This window comes from Charadrius vociferus, unplaced genomic scaffold (assembly GCF_000708025.1).
Source record: "Charadrius vociferus isolate BGI_N301 unplaced genomic scaffold, ASM70802v2 scaffold282, whole genome shotgun sequence".
Taxonomy (NCBI): Eukaryota; Metazoa; Chordata; class Aves; order Charadriiformes; family Charadriidae; genus Charadrius; species Charadrius vociferus.
In genome coordinates, this window is record NW_009647731.1 from 2,420,313 (window position 1) to 2,445,889 (window position 25,577).

At 39.8% G+C, this 25,577-nt stretch overlaps 1 protein-coding gene across 1 annotated transcript; it reads right to left on the bottom strand.

Annotated features, from left to right (window-relative positions):
• On the bottom strand, nucleotides 1-25,320 carry OBFC1 (oligonucleotide/oligosaccharide-binding fold containing 1). The gene is made up of 9 exons (XM_009881541.1): nucleotides 25,188-25,320; nucleotides 20,445-20,540; nucleotides 15,937-16,008; nucleotides 13,936-14,097; nucleotides 12,594-12,684; nucleotides 11,647-11,815; nucleotides 5,006-5,128; nucleotides 4,334-4,406; nucleotides 1-158 (listed from the first exon to the last, which is right to left on the bottom strand). The coding sequence occupies exons 1-9, from the start codon at nucleotides 25,318-25,320 to the stop codon at nucleotides 1-3; spliced, it is 1,077 nt and encodes a 358-aa protein (XP_009879843.1).
• Nucleotides 25,321-25,577: the final 257 nt, after the last annotated feature.

Here is a 25,577-nt window from a genome sequence, read left to right on the forward strand (position 1 = left end):
TTAAAATGCCATATAATATCCTTCCATAGTGCTGACAACATCACTGTTACTCTCCAGCAGTTCCAAGACACGGTGCATCACCACTTCAGCCAGAGAGGGGTTGTAGCTCTGCCGAACACAGCTCAGGACATGAAGGAAATGGCAGCCTTTTTCAGCATCTGCAGAAAAAAAGCAAAGTACAGCCAGGCATGGAGGTAAGGCTTAGTCTAACCGCCTCTTTTTAATGATTGTAATCCAGATTAGTCAAGAAAAGAATACAGCTGTTGGAGAGGAAGAATGCCCTATGTACTGAAGCAGAGATGCGTGTATTCAGAGAAAAGAGATCCAGTCTGTGCCTACAGTTCTCCAATTATCAACTGTTCCCACTGACTTTTCTAGGAAGTGTCAGGGCTGTAACACTAGTAATGAGGGTGAAAGATAATTAGTCTTGCAAACTCTAATATACAGGACTTATTCAGCACAACCTGATGATGAGGTTAATAACTTAAGGGTACCCCCGCTGTCCACCTATGAAAGCCATCCAGTTTCTGCAACTGCAGAAGAAATTAAATGAAAATCCTTTTGCTCATACCCACCTTCAAAAACGTCCAGAACAGGTCAGTAGCCAGGACCTGTAACTGCTTACCCAATGCTGGCACCTTGTGGAAAAACTGTTACAGTGCAACTTTCAGAGACCTGGCAACCAAGCAGTGCAATCCTATTCTGGACACTTCAGACTACTCAAACAATTACGGGAGTAGAAAGTCACAGAACTTCAGTATCAAATTTTATCTCCTCTTAACAGGAGTGAACCCTTAAAATGTACAAGAGAACAAAAATGTAAAAATAATCCCCTTTCCCAGAGGGCAAGCCAGAGACAAAGGTCCTTAATGGCTGCAGTATTGCATGCAGCTACTGTGTGCCTGGGGGAGCCATCATCTGATGTTCAGCTGTCCCACTCAACATTTCCCCCAACAGACCCTGCAAACCCACTAATCATCATGCAGGCTCCCAGTCTGCCTGAGTACTGAACTCCACAATGGATTTCTTTCTCTCCTTTATGGCTAACAATGGAAAACTAGCATAAAGGAGACACATCGGCACAAACTACTTTCTTCCTCCTCAGCCTGCAGCTCACATGATGTGAGGTAAGTTTGATAAGGGTACTGAGAAATTTCCACAGCCCAGGGAGATCCCTGTATGGTGTTGTTGCTGCCTTTGGTTTTATTTTTGCCAATCTCTTCTCTAGAATCGGCTGAGCCCCAGAACTGCCTTAGAAGCTGCTGAGAAAAGTCACTGGTAGATAGGAGGTAATGCTGAATACTAGTAAATAAACAGTTCAGCTTATTAGGCTGTGATTCAAGTAAAGATATTGCTTTAGAAGTCAGTGACCCAGTGTGATGAAAGACCTTTGTGGCTGGTAGCCAAAAATGCATCCACCGCCCTAGGACGGATAAGTGCAGAGAACAGAACAGGGCCTCTACCTGGTCATAGCGACTGTTGTTGCAAACGAAGTGGGTAGCTGCATTTTGCATGAGTCATAGGTTTGTCATAAGAAGGTCAAAGTGCCCATCCCTGATATACAGTAACTTAGCTTAAGTCTCGATGAATTAGATCAGTGACTCAAGTGTTACCCAACAGTACAATACATACTTTCCTCCTAGATGCCGGTAGAAAATGGCATTTTGGGGTAGCTACAGGTGTGTACATTAAGTAACCCAGAAACACTCCTAGTCTATAACCCAACTTTGAGGGAATACAGTCCTTGCAGTGGAGTGATGCTGTCCCTCTTTCATTGACATACGGGGTTCTAGCTTTTGTCTACCAGCTGAGGTAAGCCAGGCTTTCAGTGTCTTGCCTGACTATCAATATCAGAGAGGACAGAGTTCCAGAAAAAACTACCATTTGTCCACTTTGAACATCTTGCACAGACTCCACTTTGACATACTAAATTTAACTTCAAGAGGTTCTGTTTTTTTCCTCTTTACTACTAGCCTCATCTAAACCTAAAACCAGAGCAAATGTGAGAAAAAAAAAAAAAAAAAGAAGAAACAAACCAATCTGGACTAAGTCTACCATTTTGCAGTTCAGTCTGGAGTCAAAATGTACTGTCATCCTTTTCTGGCTGTCTTATGCCTCTAGATAGACCCACAGTGGCCTCACATGAGGGCATTTAAGATCAGGCTATTTAGAATTACAATTGGAGCCAAGGACTAGGGTTGTCATGTAGGCATATTAAAGATCAGGGTTTGTGGAGCTCTGACTAGGCACGCTGAGGATTTTTTTTTTATTTGTACAACAGTTCCAGGCAGCTGGGTTGGGCCCGAGAATGTGTCACAACAAAAGCAATTGGGTGAGGCATTGCTTTGAAAACTGGCAGAGAAGTAACTCATTGGAGAGAAGAGTTTGGTTGATCATAAATCAGTCTTTCTGTCATGGAAGATTAATATTACTCTTGAAGGAAAATGGGTAGGAATTTCTTGCAATAAACAACCAAAAGCCCTTGAGGTATTACTACATTCTGATCTTCTCACTACAAGCCTGCTCACTAGTCAAGGCCAAGCGGGTGGCTAAGACTGCCATCCCACCAGCAGAGGGGGTCCGACAGTTACACTGAACTCTGCGCTCTTGCATCATGCAGTGACAATAAAGTATCTGCAGTACCCTGTTGGTTTTGACTGAAGCTTCTTGGCTTTTCTTCTCGAAATCTTCTACTACGAGTGACCAGGACAGTGAAACGGTCCTTCTGAAAACTAGCAGAGAAAGAGACACTGAACTGCAAATTGTCCTCTTTACAACAGGAAACCGAGCAGGTGGGAAGCTTCAAGGAGAACAAGAGGCTTTGTAAAGCAGTTACTATTTTTAACCTGCTCAATATGGAAAACATGGGTTTGAGGACTCAGGGCTCTTCAAAGTTTTTTCTGTGACTGATCTGTGAGTTTCTGTCTGCTGTTGACTCCTCCTGACTAGGATTAAAAAAATCTCCCAACCTCTCATGGAGCACTGAGAGTACTTAACCTGTGTGATAATGCACAAGAGGGGAGTTAAACACCAGGCAGTCACTCAGTGTCCTGTGTCAACTGTATACGTGTTCTGGCCTTTATAATGGCACAATTATAAAAATAAACCAAAACAAAACCCAAACCAAAACTCAACAGGTCCCAGGAGAACTAGCTGATGTATAAAATAGGCAGGGGAATGATTTGCCTTTTACAGTGAAGATGTTTGTATTTGTTAATTGGATAAAGTACAATAAAACAATGCGATATAGTAACTTGTTGCACTTGTAACTCTGTTGCATTGAGGCAAATGAGCTCATTTTCACCTGCATGCCCAGTAACATCTACTCCCTCCAACCCCCAAAGTTACAGAACTTCTACCTCCACCTACAAACCCTGCCTACAATTGTAGCACGGCTTAAGGTAGCCTGCTGAAAACTCAAAAATAATACCACTTCACTTAGCCTTTTTTCACTGCAGGATAACTACCATATATCAGGTCCTACAAGCCCTATTGTAGTTATGATAGTATAAGGATATGAGCAATTTAAGATTATATGCCTTATGTTCTAGTCAGTCATTTATTTTATACTAAAGTGCATTCTACCCCACAAATAGCTGCACTCCAGCAGCAAGTGATCCCTGCTGACACATTCTGCCCAATGAATTGAAAGAAACTGTCGCAATGTACCTGTGTAATTAGTAGATATTCAAGTCAAGCACAAGCTATCACTATGGCAATAAGACACAATAGGCTTGAGGGACAGGGATAACTCAGAAGCCACACAAGGTATATTATCTGAAAAGTGGATTTTGTTAGACTGAAATCCCTACCCGCAAAGAACAATCAACCTGAGCTCTACCTGATCTTAAAATCTACAGAGAATATCCTACTGACTTAAGGAAGTTTCATTGTTGACTTAATGGAGGTGGGGATTTCACCTTTCTGTATGGTCACTTTTGTGTCAACTCCCCTGTAGAAACTGAACTAGCAAGATTTGCCTACGTATCCAGAGTGCAAAACAACAGCTGCTAGGTGCTGACCTAACTTCATTACATTTGGTTCCTCCCAAAATCTAAGTATTCTCAAAAGATATAGATCTAAGATAATGGCTGCTTATTTCAGGTTTGAGGGGTTTGCGTCCTGCTGGGCACACCTGCTTTTTCCCTCTCCATGCTCACAGGAAATTGCTCTTGCACTCCTGCTTTTAGCTATACTGATTAGCTACACTAGCAACTTAGCTCTGAGTTCAAGGGTAAGGACAAGAAGCATATCTAATGCAGCAGCAGCAGGAGATATTGTCATCAATATATCAGCACCAGCTCATCAGAGGCCTGATCACACTGCTACTTACGCCTGGGTTTTCGACAGTCTTCTTTAATCACATCAAGGGTCACTTTAAGCAGCCCCTTATCATGGTCAGTCACCTGGAGAAAAGAGAAGAAACTGGCAATTTATAGCAGTCTATTTCACAGCAGATGGCATGACTGTTGAAAAGCAACCCAAGGCCATGACATATTCTAAACTAGCACTATCATAACTACAGTCTGCATTATAAACTGCCTCCAAGATTAATAATGAATGTTAACTCTCCAGTTCTTATTTTTAGTAATGTTAGCAGCATCCATGAGTTGGGCGAAGAACAAGATATACCAGAATTCAACCCAAAGGAGAGCAACTGACTCAGTGGAACACCAAGTTTCAATCGACTTCGATTAAGAGAACTGTCCCACGTCCCAGCCTTCAGTTTGCTCAGCTACCTAAGTGCACAGTTTGGCAACCCAGTGAACACAGGCTGTGCTTGGAACAGAAGCAGTGTTTAAGCCTGCTGCTGAGTTACAAAAAGAACAAGTCAGTGGGTGATACAAAGTTAAAAGCAACAGTGAAGTAAGCTGCAGATAAGACTTTTGAGTAAATAGACAGCACTTGGATTTCCAGCTTCTATTTCTGAAACTTTTCTACTATTTCTACTGGCTATGAAAGTCATACCCCTGAACTTGTTTGCAACCACAGCTCAGTTTCTTACATGGTATAAGTCCCTGGAGCTACTGGGTTTCTGGAAAACCACCCCTTTTTCTTGTAGCATCCTTATTGCTTCCTTAAATACACTGTGAATCCTTTTGGAACTGGAGTCATTTTTTGACTTAACCTGGATAGGAAGAAAGAAATAAAGCAGATGGTGAGAAATCTCAGCTCAATTAAAGTTACCAGAAAAAGCTTCATGCTTTCAAGAGCAAGAGGACTTCAGGTGATTTTGTTACACATTTTTCTTCATTTAGTAATTCACAACTCATATCTGTTATGTATGAACTAACCAATACAGCTAAGTTTTAAAAAAACAACAACAACAAACAAACACGAGAAGCTTGTCCCACTCTTAAGGAACGAGTATCTCCTAACTGCCTTCTTTGTATTTAGCAGCTATTTGATTAGGTGCTGAGAACTCTTTTTTTAAATAGGCTTGTGATGTTAACAGAGCATTTGACTGTTTAGCTAATCAAGCTTTGCTCATATTCAGAGTCTTCCTGGTAATAAGGGTAGGAAGACAGAGAAATCAGCGCTTTCTAAGGTGATGTTTAGGAAGAATCCAAGTGCTGGGGATTGGATTCCCATCTCCTGATTTGAAACTGAGGCAGCGTCCAAGGAAAAAGAAGAAACTGGCAAGAACAGTATTTGTTTCTTGTCCCCTTAGTTTCCAAATTTTTACACATATTCTGGTTATGCTCTCAAGAGTTTCTACACAGTCTAATAAATTGAAAGGATAAAGAGCATGCAAGAAATTAAGATAGTTATACAAGATAAGGGAAAAAAAGATTCAGGTGGAAAACAAGTATCTTGTGAAAGGAGAACAATGTGCCTGGAAGTCCATAACTGAAGAGGTTCTTTAGACAAAAGGATTCTGTGTTTGGGACACATCTAAAAGTAGGAAGGAAGGGGAAAAAAAAAAATCAGGGAAAAGCAGGGTTTGTTTAGAAGTAGGGCAGAGCTAAGACAGTGAAATGACAGCTAGGAAAGTGGAAGGAAATAAAGAATCAATTGTGGAGAGGAGAAAGTATGGGTAGATAAGAACAAGACCATGACTTACTCTTCTCCATCTCTATCTGCCCTACTACATCCTTCAACCTCCCATGTATCTACAGGCTCCTTCAACTCCCCAGTTGCTGTTTCCTCATCTGTTGGGAGCACGCTGTGCTCCCTGTGGTTTTCTAAAGCACAGAGCTAAACTGATTCCCACAAACCAACATGTGATAACTAGAACCACACCAGAGCAACCAAAGCAAGATTTGCGAAGCCATTCCTTCAGCTATCACTGTAAATGCTCCCATCCTGTCCTGAACAAAAGTATCAGGCTTCACATATCCTACTTCAGTCACCAGACTCGCAGAAGCCTTGAGAGTGAAACAGGCAACTGCCATATACCAGAAGGAATTCACATAAATATGTGAAACAGACACCACATTAGCAATGGAAGAATATATTTTCACAAAACATTCATTCGATCCACTTGCAAGTCTCAAGTGAAACTCCATCTGCTTCCAAGCCTAGAAGCTGATGTGCCTAACTGGGAATAGTTCAGAGATGCAATAGGGACATTAGCATCAGCATGCATCACAAGTTTCTCCATCCCCTTTCTCCAGTTAATCCTCAATATTTCAACAGGCCATAATCACATCTCTCTCTCTCTGTCTAACAGCTAACTATCTTTTTCTTCTCAAACCAACAATCAAAAATAATTGCCTAATAGTTCAAGATAATTAACATAGAATGATGGTTGTTATTCTCAGTTCAGATTTTTCCTTATGTTCCAGAGTGAAGGACTTCACTATCCGGATGTTTGTCTGTCCCCGTGTCCACCACAGCTGTATCAGTTTGGATAACAACAGACACTGCTTCTAACTACAAACCTGACCATACATCTGGACACCATTCCAGTCACAGCATTAATACTATCATATTTCTTTTCATAGTGCCTTTTCTGATGAACTGAAGAAATAAACATAAAATGTAGCAGGAAGGGTTAAGTGAAGAGTGAATATTTTCTCATGGAAAATCACATTCTCATAGCCATATGTAAAATGAAGAGACTTTGCCTCTCACTCAAAGCCAGTAATAAATCGTCAAGAATCTAAGAAACCGCTAGCAAAGCAACCACCTCAAGACTCTGATCAATTTTTAATGTGAAAGCAAACATTTGGGGAGAAAAAAAGATAAAAATATCTCCAAAGAAGCACGACAATTATTCAGTTTGGCTTAACACTGAGATCCCGTCAGAAAGGGGAGATAATTAAAAACAGACTCTGCGTGAACTGACACACAGCTCAGCCTGGATGGATACTGAAACAGAATCACTAAGAATGCAAGGGATTTGACAGAACGAAGGCAGAGAGGCAGTCTTGGGAGCGAGAAAATAAGTAAGCAGCTGCTACATATCAGCACCCTCTCATATATGCTGCAGAGTCCAAGGGAAAGGGCCCCATGGCAGAAGGACTGCTCCTGAAGAACAAATGAGGGCTTCTGCGCTCTTCAGGGGCTTTAGTATTACCCTGAAATGACACAAAAAGTTTGGGTTTTTTCCCTAGTGTGCTCTAGAACATGCTTCCTCCTCTCCATGCCTCTGAGTAAAGCAACAACTGAGGAGTTCCTTTGTCAACACAATCTAAAATTACTAAATCTGTTCTTTTGGTCCACCCAAAATATCTCCAGCATCTCATCCTGCAAATTCATAAGTCAACAGTAGTTATTCCCAATACCTTATCACTTTCTTTTATGTCAAACCAAGCCCTCATTTCCTCTGGATATGGATCTCCCCTCAGAGCCAATGTACGCTTAAACTTGTGATTTAGTCTACTGAGCAGAAATCTACAGGAGACTGAACACGGGGCTATACACAGAGAGAAGAAATCTCTCTTTTGCAAAACACGTCCCCCCCACCCCAAGAGAGAAGCAGGTATTAAATAACAATTTTATCATCACTACCCTGCCTCTCAAGACCAGCCAAGAACTCTGTAGCAAAGCCAACAGAAGAATCCGTGTCTCCAGAATTAAGTTGGTATTTTAATCAATATATTCCATCTGATGGGTCTCACACAGCTTAGTGGGCTGGTGCTATGCAACCAGTTATTCTCAGATCTTTAAAACAAGACAAACTCTCTGTACAATCGATAATAGGTCAAAGAATGAAGTGGTACAGGAATTAGTCAGTCTGTTCAAAACACTGAAAGTATGTAACCTTTGGCTCATTATGAATCACAACACACCCTGATGGTGTTAAAGTTTCCTGGTATAACCATACACGTGATTCTACTCATGGAATTGCCTTTGCTATTTCTCATGCAATGTTTAATCCTTGGCTCAGACAGGTGACAATTTTAGTAATAGTGGTTCTGGACATGTCAGTCCTGAAGTCCTATAATAAGCTTTGCAATATACATATTTAAAGTAGCAATGAAGCTTCCTCGAGAGGCAGGAAGACAAGCACATAGCATCAGGAACATATAATGCACTATGTTACACCTACAGTACAATATACAGGGTATATACAGTAAGTATGAAAACCACTGTAAAACTCCCTGCTTTAACTACTTGTCATTGCTGATCTTGAGATAATATTCAAATCAAGAGAAGTACAAACAGCAGAGTCCAGAAAGCACAACCCAAGTTATGTGTCCAAGCTAGTGACACACACAAACTGGACTGGTAATACTAAAATAGCACACACTAGAGCTCAAGCACGGAAGAAGTGCATAAAAATGGTTAAGCAAGACTGGCTGGTTGCAAGTTGTATTTAATCCAGTTGAGAAAATGGATGGATCAAGTTCACATGTAATTTTCTTTTTAAAAAGGAACCAAAGGCTTGTCCATTTGCCAAACATAATTGCTTAAGTACAGCAAGTACACTCTTTAGGTTATCTAAGCATAAGATTACTTTTTCTGTTTTCTCACTTGTAGTCTTCCTTGTGGTACCCACCCTCCAGTCTCAGAAGTCATTTGTTTTAAAGGATAAGGGAAAGGCAACAGCTTAGGGATAAAGGGGGTGTGTGGTTATGTGAAATAAAGCTCCACTGGTTTTAAAAATGGTAACAGATTTGTTAATTTTTAATTATTTTTAAAAACACCAAGCCTTCCAATTCTCTTACCCATCCTCTGTAGATTATAAAATTGGATGTTCCCTAGTATATGTCTGAGCAGAGGACCTAAGTTGAGTTCTGCCATGTGCATCTGCTAGAGGGAAATTTATTCTGGAGAGCCAGAAGACTGCACTGCTGGGGAGCCATTAGGACTGGAACTAGGTATTGTAAGACATGTATGGGATGTGGACAGGGGTCAGGTACAGTAATGCTGAAAAGGAACAGAAAGGTGCTGCCTACCTCAAGCTATACCAGCTACCTCCTTCCATCTTCACCCCCTGCTCCGCTCCACTGACAGTGACTCCATAGCAGCTCACCACCTCCCTGGAGAAAATATTTCACGGGGAGATACCCTCCCACTACGATGAACAATGTGCAAGTACTTTAGAAGTTGGTAAAGAGATGAAGGGGGTGCACTACATTTCCTAGGATCACCGTGAAAGGAAGACAGAGGCAAGAAAAGAGTTTAACAGTAACTGTGCTCTAGAACACTGGAATCAGGGTAAAAAAAATAAAGTTATACATCCAAATAACCCATCCTTTCATATCCAGGAAAAGTGCAAGAAGTGAACAAGTGTGTATATTGTGTTGTGGCCTAATTAGTTTGGTCCACTCACTCCTCACTCAGTTCCTGCCTTGCCAAATAGGCATGAAATAATATCATTCCACATTAGCAGCACCCTTTATCCTTTTGGCTTGAGGGCGATGCAAAACAGAAGACTACGGAGGGGAAAAGAAAGGAAGACGGACAGAAATCATATCTATTACACCTATTTTTGCGGCTCAAACTGTGTATGTGACCCTTTGCCAATTATGAGAAGTGACACCTTCAAGAGACAGAGCACAGGAACAACAAAATGCATTTCCAGAGCTTTATTAGGTGCTCCTCTTAAGGCATTCAGGTCACTTCATGACTGCAGGTTCTTTCTTATGCAAAGATATATAAGCCTCCTTGCAAGGAATTAATACCGAAGGGCAATAGGGAGAAGTGCAATTTCTAAATAAGTATCTGTGTGCCCAAATTCCTGGGACATATACTCACACCCTTGCATCAGGGTCGGGAGCAACTATTAATTATTATGATAGCTCCTCATGACTGCTAACAATGCTGATGCTACATTGTTTTTGTTTGTTTGCTTTGTTTTTGGTAGGGTTCTTTTTTTTTTTTGTGCCTTTCTATGTTTGTTCTGCACCAGTTCCCACTTTAAATGGCTTTGGAAGTTATTCATCTAAAATGCTGAAACTTCAAAGATGGAAGTTTCCAGTATTAGTCTCAATGATCACTACTTCCTTTAATGTAGAATGTTTGGGAACTTTCAATACTGTTCCAGCTAGTTTAGAAAAAATACCCTGCTGTCCCAGGTTGGATATTCTAGTATCAAACTTTTATTCCTGTTATTGTTTATATCCACGCTTGCTTAAAAGAAAACAACAAAAGTTCCTTTAATAAAAATAAAAGAAAGAGCTATCAAGAAGCAGCTATCAAAAGCCGTTCAACAAAGCCAACAAGAATAGAGCTACTTTTCGTTATTATTTGACCCCATCTGCAAGGGAATGGGTTTTGTGTGTGTGTTTTTTTTAAAAATTAAACAAACATCAGATGTTAACATAACATAGCACTTAACTTTATAGTGCATATCAGATGAGGCAGTGAAAATGCCTGCCAGAGATTTATTTCTCTACAGAAAACCAAAAAAGTAAACAAGTGAGTCACACAACACTCTAGTTTCAGTTGCCATTAGTAACATGGTAAAAGCCGTAACTCTGCTACTTTTGCACAAATTTACCACTTCACACCAGTTGAGAATCTGGTCTGTAATTTATCCAAATAACACAAAGTAATATAAAACCATTTTACAACATGTTTTTTGTTCTATTTCCCATTCTGCAGTTGACCAAGAACATACTATATCACTGGAAAGGGTCTTAACAGTTTGGTTACACGCAACTGCATATAAACTGATTTCAATTAAATCCCACCTTCTGATCCTTTCAATCATGGCCTTTCACAAGTAGGGATTTCCAACAAGAGAAACATGTAGTAGGGAGGGCTGTTCATCCACGCATTACAAACTCTGTTTGAAAGCTACATCCCTGTCAATATACTGAGCTTCAAATGAGAAACAATACCAAGACTTTGTGCTCCCTTCTCCTGATTAAATTTGGGACCTCAAACATCTGTCCAAACAGCTCAAGCACCTTAAAGGGATCTCCTTTTCTGATACTGCCACTATTTACAGATCTAGATAAGTTAGTACCTGTAGCAGACTGTACGGTTACTCAGCCCTAATACACAATTACCCTTAACAACAGAATTTTCTCATATGGCTTTCTTCAGTCCAGTTTTATATATCTCAAATGACAAGGTTTCCTCAAGCTCTGTAAATAATTCCTGCATAAAGCTAAAGCACTTGCAGTTTTTGAATCCTCTGAAGGCACCAGCTTCTTATCTGGTTAAAAAAGTACACAGCTTAAAAAAAGTACACAGTATTATTTCCCCGCCACTAAAAACTTGAAACAGTTACATACATTCACTCACCTCCTGACAGCTGGGACTGGGTAGATGCACACCAGCCAGTGACACCAGAGTATCAATCGTTTCCAACTCCTGTTGGTAAAAGGTCTGAATTTTGTTTTCTAATAGAAAGCCTTTCACTTTCTCATGCAGCATATTGATTGAGAAATTCTGACCCTCCAGACCACTACAAGGATACATAGAACACGTCAAAAGGCAAGAAATATACTAGTAACATTTTTTAGAACAATTAGCTAAAGTTAGCCTGCTAGGCTGGTTTTCAAAGGTCAAAAGGTATTTTACTGTCCTTAAAGAATCTGAATTTAAACCCTTAATTAAAACAGACCATTTTTATAAGCAATAAACATCCAACTGTTCCTCTTCAATCATTTGCTGTAACAGTGTTGTGATTTTGAGATCTGCAGTCTCTGAAACCACACTACACGCATCAGACCTGCCAATTAGCATCCAGCTACCTTTAAACTGAATACAAGAACGGGTGTTCGACTCAGTTTATTGAGGTTATATATTTGGGATTTTATGGGCAGCAGAAGTTGAGAGCATTTCAATGGAATAGCTCCTTATCCTTACACATAAAACAAAATCAGGCAAGGACACTCCTCCATCTAATCTGTTGACCTCACCCCCAAATCTTGCTCCAAACCCCAGCTTTCTTTACTAGACACGAGAGGTCTCTCTATACAGTATTTTACTACCTTCCTAATACTCACTTTTGTTCAGCATTATGTTTCTTTTCTCATATTATGGACAGCTATCTCATCTGTATGGATCATCAATTATTTGGGAGAACAGCAGGCTGCTACTGTATGCTTGTGCAGTCTAAATCACAGTCGGGCCCTGTTCTGCTTTTCTCCAGTTATTACAATAATAAACAAACAATAATAAAATCCCACACTTTGCCCCAAGACCAGTATGGATACTGCATTTACCTCTGTCCCTCCTCGGGGCCTTGGAAAGGTTTATCATAAACTTCTCTATACAGACAGGGGAGCTCCAGCATTCTTGAAATCTGAACATCGCACACAGGATCATCCACTTTATCTGGAGCGGAAAAAAGAATACACGTACTTGGCCAGAACTATCATACCAATCTTTTAAGCAAGCATACCTGAGGCAGCACAACAGAGCTTCACATGCCAGTATTAAATTGGCAAATTTTGTTTGCTGTTGCTTTTATAAAAACAAAACCACAAAGGCCACTCCTGTTTTTATAGTTTACAAGGAGGTAAATGACCTGTTGTGGTGCATTGCAGATTATGCTTTGATCTGACAACTTATTTAACCGGAATTTATGATATATTTTACCTTTCAGCAGTCTTTATCCATTAGATGAAGTTAACATATAGTGAGGAGCTTGCTTTGGGCCAAAGTGAAAGCAATTTAGAGGCTATTTGGATTGCGTGGCTCTCGTTTAATGAAACAATGGTATTATTAACAGCCCTTGAATGGGTTATACATTGATAAATCTTCTTTCTGGAAAGGAGGGTTGAATTCCCTCTCAGATTTTAGCTAGAGCTGAAAAATCTAGAGACTTTTTATCTGAGCTACGCAGGGTTTTTAGAAGACAGGCTTTCCCCTACCAAAGAAATCATTTCAGTATTGTCTCCGAAAGATTTCACTGGGGAAACCCAACTCTTGCACAATAGCCCAGACACAGAGAAGAGATGAAGTTATGTAACTGGAAGCTCCTAGGGTGTAAACAGTGGACTGCAGAACCCTGCTACCCAAAGAGCTCTCAGATACACGGGCAGCACCTGCAGATCTATACCCAAGTGACTGAAGATGACAAACACTTCCCAGACATTCTGCAGAGCCAGAGAGTTTAGAAGAACCTGGGTTTCAGTGCTACAATGTGCCCATATGCTGCTGTCTGCCTATGGAATGGATTATACAGGCTGAGACAAACAGCGACCGTTTCTGCAAAGCAGCTAACGCTCTTGATGAAGTGTGGCATAAAAAGGTCATCAACTCTCTTCCCATGGGCTTTGGCTGTTCTGCTTCAACAAGATTGAAGAGCAAGTCAATCTCACAGATACCCAACCACAGTATCTGCATAGCATTTTTGTATGCATGCGGGTCATCTTTCAGGCAATTTAATCCCACACATTACGACCTGTGTTTTCTAACCTTACTCTGCTAAAATCGAAATAAAAACATACAGATTAAAATCTCTGTAGAAAAATGAGCTGCCAGAAAATAAACTGGAAATTATTCAATGAATTGCATGCAGCTTAGGTCTTCTCACAAATTCAGACAACCAAGTCACTTATGTCACAGATCCATAACACTCACAAAAACATGAAGCCTGGATTTCTCTTTGTTGCCTGTAGGTTCGGATGTGACCTCTGACCCTGACAACATCCCCGATCTCCAGCTTGGTTTTCTGGCTCACCATTTCTTGGAGTTTCTTCATCTGTTCAAGCACAGTAAGACTGCTGGGTGTGCTTGGACAACCTATAAGAAGTGGGGGAAAGGAGATCAGGCATTAAGGCCAAGAGGACTGTCCTTCTGCATTCATCCAAACATCTAAGCATCACAGGAGTCATGTTACTGAACAAGGCGTAAGGTCCCAGGAACCATGTGTCCTGGGTAGCAAAACTTTTGGGTGACAAAGTTAGTTTACACTATTATATTTATTTAAATAGCTCACCTGGGGAAAGCGTAAAAGGGAGGAGATACTGATTTATCACTGAAAATGTCATAGGTGGATTGCAAAATTGAAACATTAATTTGAAATAGGTTTTATAATTTTTTGATTTTGTCATGCTAAGATGGATGAGAAGGGAAAAGAAAAGTCAGCTGAGCTTTTTACATAAAAGAAAAATGAGTCATCTGAGGTGGGGCTAAAGTATTCATGTGATGCAATTTGATGTCTACACTGAAGTGAATGCAACTTGACAGAATTTCACATTTACATAACACACCTTTGCAGCAGAGTAAATTCTTCATAACTTAAAGCCTAATTAGTGATCCATGTATCCCTGATCACAACTACAAAAAGCTGGAAGAAAGCTTCCTGTGCCCCCTAGGAGCTGTTTTCTTTAGCAGGTACAAATGAATTAATCACAGAATCGTAGGGGTTGGAAGGGACCTCTGGAGATCATCTAGTCCAACCACCCTGCCAAAGCGGTGAATTTGTTTCCATTAATAACATAGTGTCCGTTCAAGCACTACTGATGTACATGTAAACAAGACTACAAGGCTGAAACAAGCATTCTGGGTGCTCATTCTGTTTCAAGCAGTATTTCATGCAATTCCTTTAATGAATTTAAGTTCCTCATAAAAAAAATGGTGTGCCACACCATCACTTCTCTAAAAGTGAGAGCTGTCTTCTAGATTCCAGTTCCAGTTGGGAACATTGTTAAATGTAAGTATGAATTATCTGTCTGTATAAATGGGCTTGTTCCACAGACATCAGAGTTTTTAACTTTTACATAAGGCTTTCCTTTCCCCATTCTATGTGTATGTAACCCTAACACTCGCAGATGACATTAGTAATTTTTATTTCAGTAGGATTTGATCAGCTCCATATCAGGGTTGTCAGTCTACTACAGGAGATTTCAAGAAGGTCCAAAGTAGAAAGTATTCCATACTTTGACCTATGAGAAATGGTGGGAGAAAAATCAAAGAGAAACCCAGACACTCGTGAGTTCTTCTGTTATTGAGTGCAATAATAGATTCATTTCAAATGCACAATTTCTGCAGATTTAGAACTTTCCCAAATCGTAAAAGACTGCTGGCATCCCCACAGTGTTTTAAGCTACTTTCAAGTTCACCATTGACAGTATATACATGAGCAGGAGAACATGAATGCAAAACAAAGAAGAGGACATGTGTCCTGAAACCACTGTATCACAAGGGTGGGGAACGTAGACCAGGTTGCTGTTCAACGGATTGGTTTTGGAAACAGAAGCTGTGCCATGTGGCAGACTTCCAGCCTAGTTCCTCACTAAATGAAGTCACAAAATGACCCATAAGAAGAAGATTCTTTGAGCAATGTCACAACATAGAATTGAAATACCCTATTACTCAGATAAGGAAAAGGCATGACAAGAAGGTTTTTGTAGTGGTTTTACTGGCATCACCATTGGACACAACACAAAAAGTAATATGAAACTCCAAAAATAGCCCAGGCTGTAGGATGTGATGGTTAAAAATTTAAAAAAAAAAAAAAGGAAAAAACCCAAAAGACGAATTTGCTCTTCTGCAAGTTTGATCATTTACTGAATTATGTAAGACAGACATAAGCACAAATGTACAGTCAAAAGAGGAATTATTTATTTGATAAATTACCTGATAAAGATGTTTCTGCTACCACGGGATTTTTCCAGCAGACACAATTTATAACTCCAGTACTATCATCCACTGTAAAAAAAATGCAGGAATTACAGAGTAAGAAAGCAGGTAGTGATGTTCCAAGAAGTGAAGGTACGTAGATATATAGGAAGAGGACTGCCAAGGATAGGGATAGTCTGAAAGGGAAAGTGTGTGCTCAACCTCTGCTAATACCTCTGAATTAATCTCCACAGCCGTTTCAGTTGTGGAAGTAACTCAGCACCATATACCATGCTTATATGCATAGTCAGAAAAGTAACAGGTATATTCTCAAAAAAAGATCAAGTGCTAATTTAAATTATAAGGCTTCAGTACATATTGTATACTAAGGGGTTTTAATCTCATTGACAAGGTCAGAAAAAGAGTCAGTGTTGAAAGCTGAAGCCAGACAAATTAAAATAGGAAACTAGGCACAAAACACAGAAGCATTACTGTTACAGTGAGAAAACCGCACTTCAACATTGGGTGGTACAGTCACGTGAATAGACTAGGAGTGCTGCTACCTCCAGCCGCATTGATTTCCATGCTAATACTGTGCACAAGGTCTGCTGGCGTTTCCTGTGCAAGAGGATATTTGACAGAGCAGAAAGGCAGCTCCTCTAGGAAGGACAGAGGACAGCACATGCTCGTGGTTCTGCTCTAGGCCAGAAATTCCCAACTTAAAGTATATGTACTGGTGGCATGCAAGCCACTTCCGTTGCTGAAAAAGCTTAACACCTTCTCCTGAACACAGGAGCTATCTAGCTTTTCCTGTTTTGTTAGCACCTAATCAAAATAAGTTTTGCAATTTCTGCCCCAGGCACTGCATTGTCAAGGACAACAGAAAAAGACAAAATCCAATGAAAACTAAAAAACTGTCAGAAGAATCAGTTGTTCTACAAATAAAGAGACTGTACATAGATGGCATGTCCAACAAACACTCTCTAAATAAAAATGCACTAAATGCCTGTCAAATCACAGCAAGGGTCATGTTTCCAGTCCAGCTAATGCTCCAAGCACCTTCCTCCTTAAATGTGGCCATCTACAAGACTGAGGTTCCCTTCTTCACAAATTGGAATCTGCAACTTTCTTCTGCTCCTTAAACCTGATCCATGACTGCAAAAGTAACAGCAATGTTTACCAGGAAAGTACTGATTGGTACCTGCAGTCGCTTCCTCTGGGAACAATATCATCAAAGCAAAATGCCTTTGCATTGTCTCACATGTTTTGAAACAATCTCCCTATTTGGGGGGTCCAATTGCAAATCATTGTCTGGCCTTCCTGTTTCTCAGTGGCTTAGCTGCACATTCCTAATAACAAATATACAGCATTTATAAGATGCAGGCGATTCCAAATTCCATCAGAAAAGTATGCTCATCTCATTCCAACCCCCCTTTGAGTTGCTGCGTCTTTCATTTTGTACCAGAGCATAGATAATGATCTAGCTGGTAGGATTTCCTCTCCTTGGTAGAGACAAAAAGCAACTATTTTAGTAGGAGTCAGAGTCCCCATATACCACGCCAAGCCATTCATGCAAGCCAGCAATAAGAAACAGGGCAGATGACGTTTCACTTATTGCGTTACTGCAGCTTCTAGATGTTCCAGCTCACAACTGGCTATTGCACCAGCTGCAACAGATCGGCTTCCCAAGAAAGGCTTAGAAGCAAAACAAACAAGACTGAAGGATTAGGAGGCCAGACTCCTCCTCATCAATGTAACATGGAGTTCTGGAGAGACTGACCTGTTCTTGACCACACAGGGAATCTGGTAGCAGAGCAAGGCTCACAGTTCACAAATAAAAGCTTTGCACAAAGAGACAAATAACTCCTGAAGCACAGATGACTGAGAACTCTTGCAATTGTATTCTAATTAGACAGGCGAATGTTAATCTATTTTAAAAGCACTCAAGGGGTCTACAAGCTTTTGAAAACTTCCTGTGCTCCCTGCGCCACCCTTCCTCATCTCTTTGGGTTTAAACTTTTGTTTGGTTGGTTTTTTGGGTTTTTCTGTTTTGTTTTGTTTGTTTGGGTTTTTTTGACTCTTACATTAACTATTTGAGGGGTAGCACTCTCAAAGCTACTTGGGTAAACGAGGTAATTATGTTCATTTTTATTTCTTTATAACAAAAAGGGTATGGTTCTTGAAGGGCCTATGTGAGCCTACTGAGATCCTGCTGAGATTTTTTTCATTTGTTTTTAAGGCAAGTGCCTTTCAGCCTTTCAAAACAGTTCTGGAGTATAAGGAAAACCACATGTGATGTTTGGTTTTGTTAAAAAGGAAAGGGAAAAAAAAGAGGTTCAAAAGGTGCATTAGCTAAAACATGAGCTTGTTCAAAGCTATACTTTAATTAGATATCCTTCTCTGAATTGATCATAATAATAGCAATAAATAATCAAATCAAAATGTCAAAACCAGGTTTTACGCAGTATGTAATAATTTTTTTTTTTAAGCCAGGAAAAAGTCAATTCACTTTCTTTTACAATTATTATTTTGTCACCAGTTCTAGCTGTATGGTTTTCAGCACAGAGAGGACCTAAGATTCTCTCAAAATGAGTGGTGTGTATTTTGAAGTAGACAGATAGGAAATGGGGAGGGGAGATAGTGGCAGTGACACAAAGACATTTCAGTTCTCTATCAGAGAAAAAGTACAAAGGGGGAATTGCTTTGTAAGTCACTTTTAAGCACATGGAAAGTGAGCAAGTACTGAGCAGCGTGCAGCACTCCAACTGATGGAATGCCTGTTCTGTGACTCACCAACCAGACTCTGTTGAACTGAGAGATACAAGAAGTTACATGCAGGAAACTGTCTAAGAAGTTACAGTTCTACGCTGGCAGAGTCAGCCTGCCTGAAAGGGAGGGCAGGCTGGGGAGGGGCACCCTGGCAGGTAGCCTGAAAGCTCAGACCAGGAACTGCTGGAACAAAGAGTGGAGTTGGATGTGAAAGGACAGCAGGAAGCCAGGCTCACTGAGAGCTGTACTTAAAGGTCGGCTGATCTAACACTAAGGCCTTAATTCCACTGTGCAGTTTCTTTTTATTGCTATTGCTCCATTTTCTGCCCCAATCAAACATTTCCAACAAGTTTACATCTGAACTAATGCTGAGCGCAGCGTGGGAAACCCTTGCTCACAGAATTGGTTTTGCCTTGGTCATTTTGAGTCTGTCTTTCTCTATTTTCATGAAGTGATAACTGAATTTGCATACTAGTGCAATAAAAGAATAATAGCTGACATTCAATTTATGTTTCAATGCTTCGTTACATCATCAATTACATCTTTGCCTCTTATCTTAGATGCTTGTTTAGCGTGTGCTACTTCAACTGCCAGAGAAACTTGTGCTTCCAAATATTTACTGTCAACTCATTATTTAGCATAATGGCAGAGTAATAACAAACATCCAGAAATTAGACTTAAAAATCTAGAAAATATCCACTCTAATAAACTTGCAGGGACATTTCTATAGAGCACAGAGTCACCTCTAAGCAGCCACACCCAGTGCAGGGTATGCTATATGCCCTAGCAGTTAATGCTACTCTGCAGCAGTATGATGCAAGTGCAGGTGGTGTGGAAGCTGGGACCTGGTTAAGTTGTCAACTGTATCTTCACAATACTCCCGTGAGTCAGGGAATTACTGCTGACTCAATTTTGCAAGTGAGGGAATTGGATAAGAAGAGGCGCCTTGTGATTTACCTCCATCAGGTGGAAACCCATGGCAGAGGAAGACACTGGACATGAGTCCTTCAAGTGCTTCAATAGCATCTATGCATTTGGCTCCCCTTTCCTACTGTAAGATGACCTCCCCCACTTTTTGAAACTTGCCACATCACCGCTACTCCACTCTGCTTTTTCTCCATAAGAAAAAGACAGCTGAACACAATGACAATCAGATGTTTCCATGTTAATAAAATAGTCTGAATATTGGGAAAAGCAATAAGGAGGAGACAACTCCCAGCTGGTGTTGGCAAGGACTGGTACGATGATGCCTTGGTTAGATTTGCTAAGACTCTTACGCATCTAAATATAAACAAACTCCTGACTGCTATTAAAAGCTGGCTCCAAGATACGACAAAACATACAAAAAGTTAGAAGGGATTTCTAAGGTTCAAAAAAGGAAGAAGTGACCTCCCGTTTGCAGGCACTGCTAAATCCGTTTCTATCTGACCAAAGGAACTGCATATATATATATATATATATGAGAGGAAGATGGTGGACTCCAGTGGCAAAGCAGTAACCCAAATTCAGATTTGCTAGATGACCCCAAATGAATCAGTTACTCTGTTTTAACTATTTGTTTCTCTGCTTTTAAAGTGGAGATAAAAAGTAGTAAAAGTTTTCTAAGTAATCCAAGCTACAGATGCACATTGCACTAGGATAAAAGCTCAGTTGTTTCAAGAGCAGACAATGATCAAATAAGGCAACCCTTAAGTTCTAACAGTAACTAAGATTAGAAGGCTGGTAAGTGCAAGAAGAAAGAAAGAAACTTTTCTTACCTCCATAATTATAAAAGGCATCTCGCTCTTTCATTTGGACCACTATCCCGACAACATCCACCTGTCTTACTGGATGTCCGTTATAAAAGAATATACCTAGACACAGAACATTCTTGGTGAGTATAACTATTTCTTTCAACATCCTACCCTACATAGTCACATTTGTCAGTAAAAAACTTATTTTCTTACACATTTAATATATCTCTAAATTATACAATTATACAGTGCCTAGTCATGTGAAAAATCCCCTGGATAACTGAGGACTAGGAACACTAGAAGGAAGAAATATCAGCTCTATTTAGGATACCAAAAGTTTGCTTTTGTAGAGTGTCAGAACTTTATTAACCTCTTGTTTTGTTGCACACTTGGATCTGAAAAACAGATTGCTTGCTGCAGGCGGGGGGGGGGTGTGTTTAAGCTTTTTTGGTTTGTTGTTTAATTTTGGCTTAGGTTTGGGGGTGGGTTGTTTGTTTGTTTGTTTGTTTGTTCTTTTTTTTTTTTTTAACATCTTCACCAGGCTTCAGAATAAATAACAGAACACAATGGAAGCAGTTTGAGCGTCTCACAATGCAGCTGTTCCTGATTAAGGCAGAGCCTCCAAAAGGAAAACTAACATAATTCTGTCTTTGATTTCTCAAAGAACAGGAACCATGGGGGGCAGGGGGACAGAAACAACCCTCTTAGATTGCAGAGTACACTACGCAGTCATCATGGACAGCATCCTGAACTTCAGTTTCTGAAATAACACATTCTAAAAACATCCCTTCAAAGCTATTTTTGTGCATCTATAAAGATGACTTGAATAAGAATAACGTGTAAAAACATGTCCAAGAAACAGTGAGGAATCAGAGCACAGTGGACTTTGACAGCACTGAGGTTGTCACATGCTGTAACCCCTTTCATGAGAGTAACAAATGTTGTTAACAAACACTGATGTAAACATGATACACTGAAGCTTCACAGCCCACTAGCAGGAGAGTAATAGGGCAATAAGCTCCAGATAGATCCTGGGCTGGGTAATTTTCAGTCAATGTGTTTTCTTCAGTTTTCGCATACCGCTGCTTTACTCAGATATGCCATCTGAGATGTTCAATAACTGTCTTCTAGAAACTAGATAACTCAAGGGACTCAGAAGGGAACATTTGGCTCCATACACTGTGGCAAGTCTTCTTACAAAGCAAAAAAAAAAACACTGCAGCAAGGGAGTCAGAAAAATGTTCTGTATATAAAAAAAAATAAATCAACCCCCAAAATAACTTGTCCTACATAGCTGGTAGCCTTAAATGAGCCTGGAATTAACTTTCTTCATGTAAGAAAGACAAAACCCCCAAAGTTTCAGAAGAAATCACAGGTGATCAGCCAAGCAGTTCATAAACACAAGTTTTGCTCAGAAAAATCCACCACAATGTTTTGAGGATGCATCTATAGCTGTCATCTTAGAGCTGACTATACTAATCCTGCAGTCATTGGTCAGTAGAGAATGTTTAGCAGGTCTGTCCACTCTTCTCTCATTCCGTTTACCAGGACATGAATAAACACTGCTGTAGGAACCCTCAATGGAGATGCTCCCAGTGTATATAATTATTCACTAAACCTTACAAATCTCTATAAAAGAATGTCTGGGTCAGTTTCGGGGTAATTCTGTTGAGCAGAGACTCCAAGCTCTTGACTGCGCAAACAAGCCACATGTTATTATGTTCATTTCCTAGTTAGTAAGCTGAGTTTTGGCCAATGACAGAGACCAGATAACACCGGTTCTCTCCATCCCCATAAACTCACACAGAACTCCACCCTTACTCTACAAGGAACTACCTGAATTAATCTGAAAGATGAAATTGTATTTACACTGTTAAAAGTTGCTAAACTTGATGACTTCAAGGTGTAAATTGTTTCCCCTCTCAGCTTATTTGTTCAAATTATGTTCTTATTGGTAGCAATAAAAATATACTAAACAGTTGAACCTATGTGCAAGCACATTCAGTCAAGCTCCTAGTAACTCAGTAAATGTCACATACATTAATATGTTGTTACCACAACAAGAAGCCACAGCAGCGGTATAGGGGGCTATAGGTACAGAGCTCTCTAGGGGAAGTCTGGTCTTTACCAGCATTTCTGAGCACCGAGATGTTTGCCATTGCTTTAATTATTATTACCTCCTTTTATGCTATTTGTAGCTTCCCTCGCTTGTTGATAAGCTGTCACAATGCAGTGGTGCATGATAACTCTGAGAAAAGCTCATTTCCATGATGTGATTATGTGTTACAACCGAGTTTGACACCCACTCTCATTTAGAGGCCTCTTAGACAACACAATTGCTGTTTTTATCTGGGAGGTTTTCCAGCCTTCTTGTCACCATTTATAGCAGGAGAGTAATTGGCCAGGTTTACTGGTTTCCTCTGTGTTGTTTTAAGGGATTAGTCATTGTGGCATCAAATCCTAATGCTTAAAAATGGAAAGAAAAAACTTATTAGGTCATTCAGTCCATTTCCTCAGGTCCAATGCAAGACCGTTCCGTACAGTAAATCCCTGGCAATCTGTACAGTCAGGATATAAACAATCCCAGTGAAGGGGATCCGACCTTTTTCATAGGAAGGCTGCTCCACAGTTTACCAGATGTCATTCTAAGGATGTTTTTCCTGACATTCAGTCTGTGTTTCTTTCCATTCCTCCTAGTTACAACTCTTTGTTTTGCACTCATTCATTCTTAATTACCATTACTCAATGACTGATTTATAGCCAATCGTATAGTTAGCTTCAGCTGGTCTTTAACAGACCCATTAAAGGCAGGAAACATTGACAGCAAACACCAACCTTCTTCCTTCCCCAAAAGATTTTTTTTGTGTGTGTGTTTCTGTTGTGCTATTCTTTCTTGCGTGTTTCTGTTGTGCTATTCTTTGTTGCCAATAAATAAGATATGCTGAAAGATGTCTGGTTTAGTATATACACAGCACCAGGAGAATGAACAAAATTCAGGATGTTTGTTCTATGAAATTTCATTTTATTCTTTAAAGTTTGGTTTTGAAAATGATACAGGATTGCAAGCAAGCTTAGTTGTGCAAAACGCCAGATGCACAGGAAGTGGAGAAAGCTCGCATGCACCAATTTTAAAGGCTGATATCTTGACATGACAGATACCACTTCCTTAGGATCATCTCAGAAAAAAAAAAAAAAAAAAGTAATAACAAAACTGAAAGAGTTCCTGAAGCAAAAGATAACTCAAAGAACACGAAGGGAGGTGAGAAGGGAAATTCACGTAATTTAGAGGTGAAGAAAAGAGAGCAGGATTGTACTTTCTAAGACTGTTCCTGCTCTTGTGAAATGTTTACTGATGTTGATAAGTTTAATTTTTCTGAATGTATTTATGAGTGTCTATGTACTAATGTCCAAGTCCAAACTACAATCCTATTCTGCTGACACTGAATTGTTTTGTATTTTGTTTGAAAACAATTAAAACGTCTCTAATTGAAGCAGGAACAGTTTTTACCAGATGCATTTGCTACACCAGTACTACTATAAGACTGCACACTTTAAAAAGGCCTCTAAGTACTACTCGTTCTAGTGTAAACACCAACAACAGACTGTAGCCTGATTCTTGCAATGGATTTAAGACAAAACTCTCCCATCATATTAAATAACAAAGAGGTATATATACTGAGCTTTGCAGTTTGTGAAGTCCCTACATACATAAAAATTGTTGCGAGAAGCGCAAAAAAAACCCAGTAGTCCTTCATTTCTGCAAGAATAGCACTGCTGTTATCCTTGCTGTTAAAGAAAGATAAACAAGAATAACAAAACCTACAAGGCGGAGCTTATTCAAAGAGCCAAACAGATGTACCTTGTCTCTGTGGAGAAAAAAAAAAATAAGAAAAACCCCAAACAAAACATTAACACCAAACCAAAACCACACACTTTTTAATCAGGTTTATCTTTTTTATCAGGTTTACTGCTTTTCCTCATTAATTCTAAGTTCCTTGGGTTCCCCCCTGATAATCTCGCACCCTGTCAAGCTTCAGTTTGGAGTAATGAACGCTCCTACAGCAGAAAACACACTGCAGTCTATTTAAAGTCTTTGTAGTGAAAACCGAAATTCAAGGTCAGACCCATGTTGCTTTAGACAACGTACACATGTGGGTGATATTGGCTGAAGACCAGCGGGAAACAGACTGCAAAGCATACAATTTCCAACAATGGTTAGGAAATAAAAGGTGTGGTATAAGATTCAGCACAGATGCCAGAATTCACAATAACGTTGTTCAAATGTATGAAGAATGCCATATATCTATCATATGAAGAAATTAAGCAGACAAAACCTCAACACCTGTACCTGTTTTATAATATACTAATATCCAGAGGAAAAAGCAAAACACATGCAAACAGCAATGTCATCAACTGTCAAAACTTTGCAACAAAGAGAAGAGGCATAAAATCCTTCTCAAATATTGTAGAGACACTGGAAAGATAAAACACGTAAGGCCAGAAAGGACCAGCATTTTTATCAGAATATAACATGCATTGCCACACAGAGGAAATACAACATTACCTTAATGCAAAAGAGGTTCTGTACCTATATATATATATATATACACACAAGAGGAAGAAAAGCCATTAGAATGAACACATTTTATTTTTCACATAGATTTCTCATATAACCTGTTGTTCTTAGAACTGTTAAAGATACTAACATCACTTAGCTTCGGGGCGTGGAAAGTTACTTTACTGGTGGCCGCAAAGCGTTCTGCATACCTGGCACTTGTTTAGATTCTCTCATTTCTTTTATATCTTTAATATAGAGTCTTGCAAATGCAGAAAATACAGGATCCAGTCCCCAGTGTAGAGAAGGCATCTCTTCTTCACGCCTCTTGGACTCAGACTGCATTCAAACTCAGACTGCATTCAAAAGACAGAAGAATTTGTAATTATTTTCCACACAGGTAAAGAGCTGTTCACATATGTTCCAACTGAATGAAAAAATAGCTTGTGATTTTACATACAATAACACAGCAGAGCTGATGAAAAGACACAGGAACTTCTCTAATACAATGTTATCTTTGTGTCACCACATGAAATATTCAAAGTATCAATACTGATGATTTATTTGAAGTACTGAGACTCAACAGCAACAGCATTTTCCCC

Bases quoted from the DNA above. Each gene is read 5' to 3' on its own strand.
- OBFC1 (XM_009881541.1), bottom strand. From the start codon at position 25,320: ATGCAGTCTGAGTCCAAGAGGCGTGAAGAAGAGATGCCTTCTCTACAC. The intron at 20,541-25,187 runs GTATGCAGAACG...TTCTGTGTCTAG, and splicing joins AGAATCTAAACAAGTGCCAG to GTATATTCTTTTATAACGGA. The intron at 14,098-15,936 runs GTAATTTATCAA...CACTTCTTATAG, and splicing joins AGCAGAAACATCTTTATCAG to GTTGTCCAAGCACACCCAGC.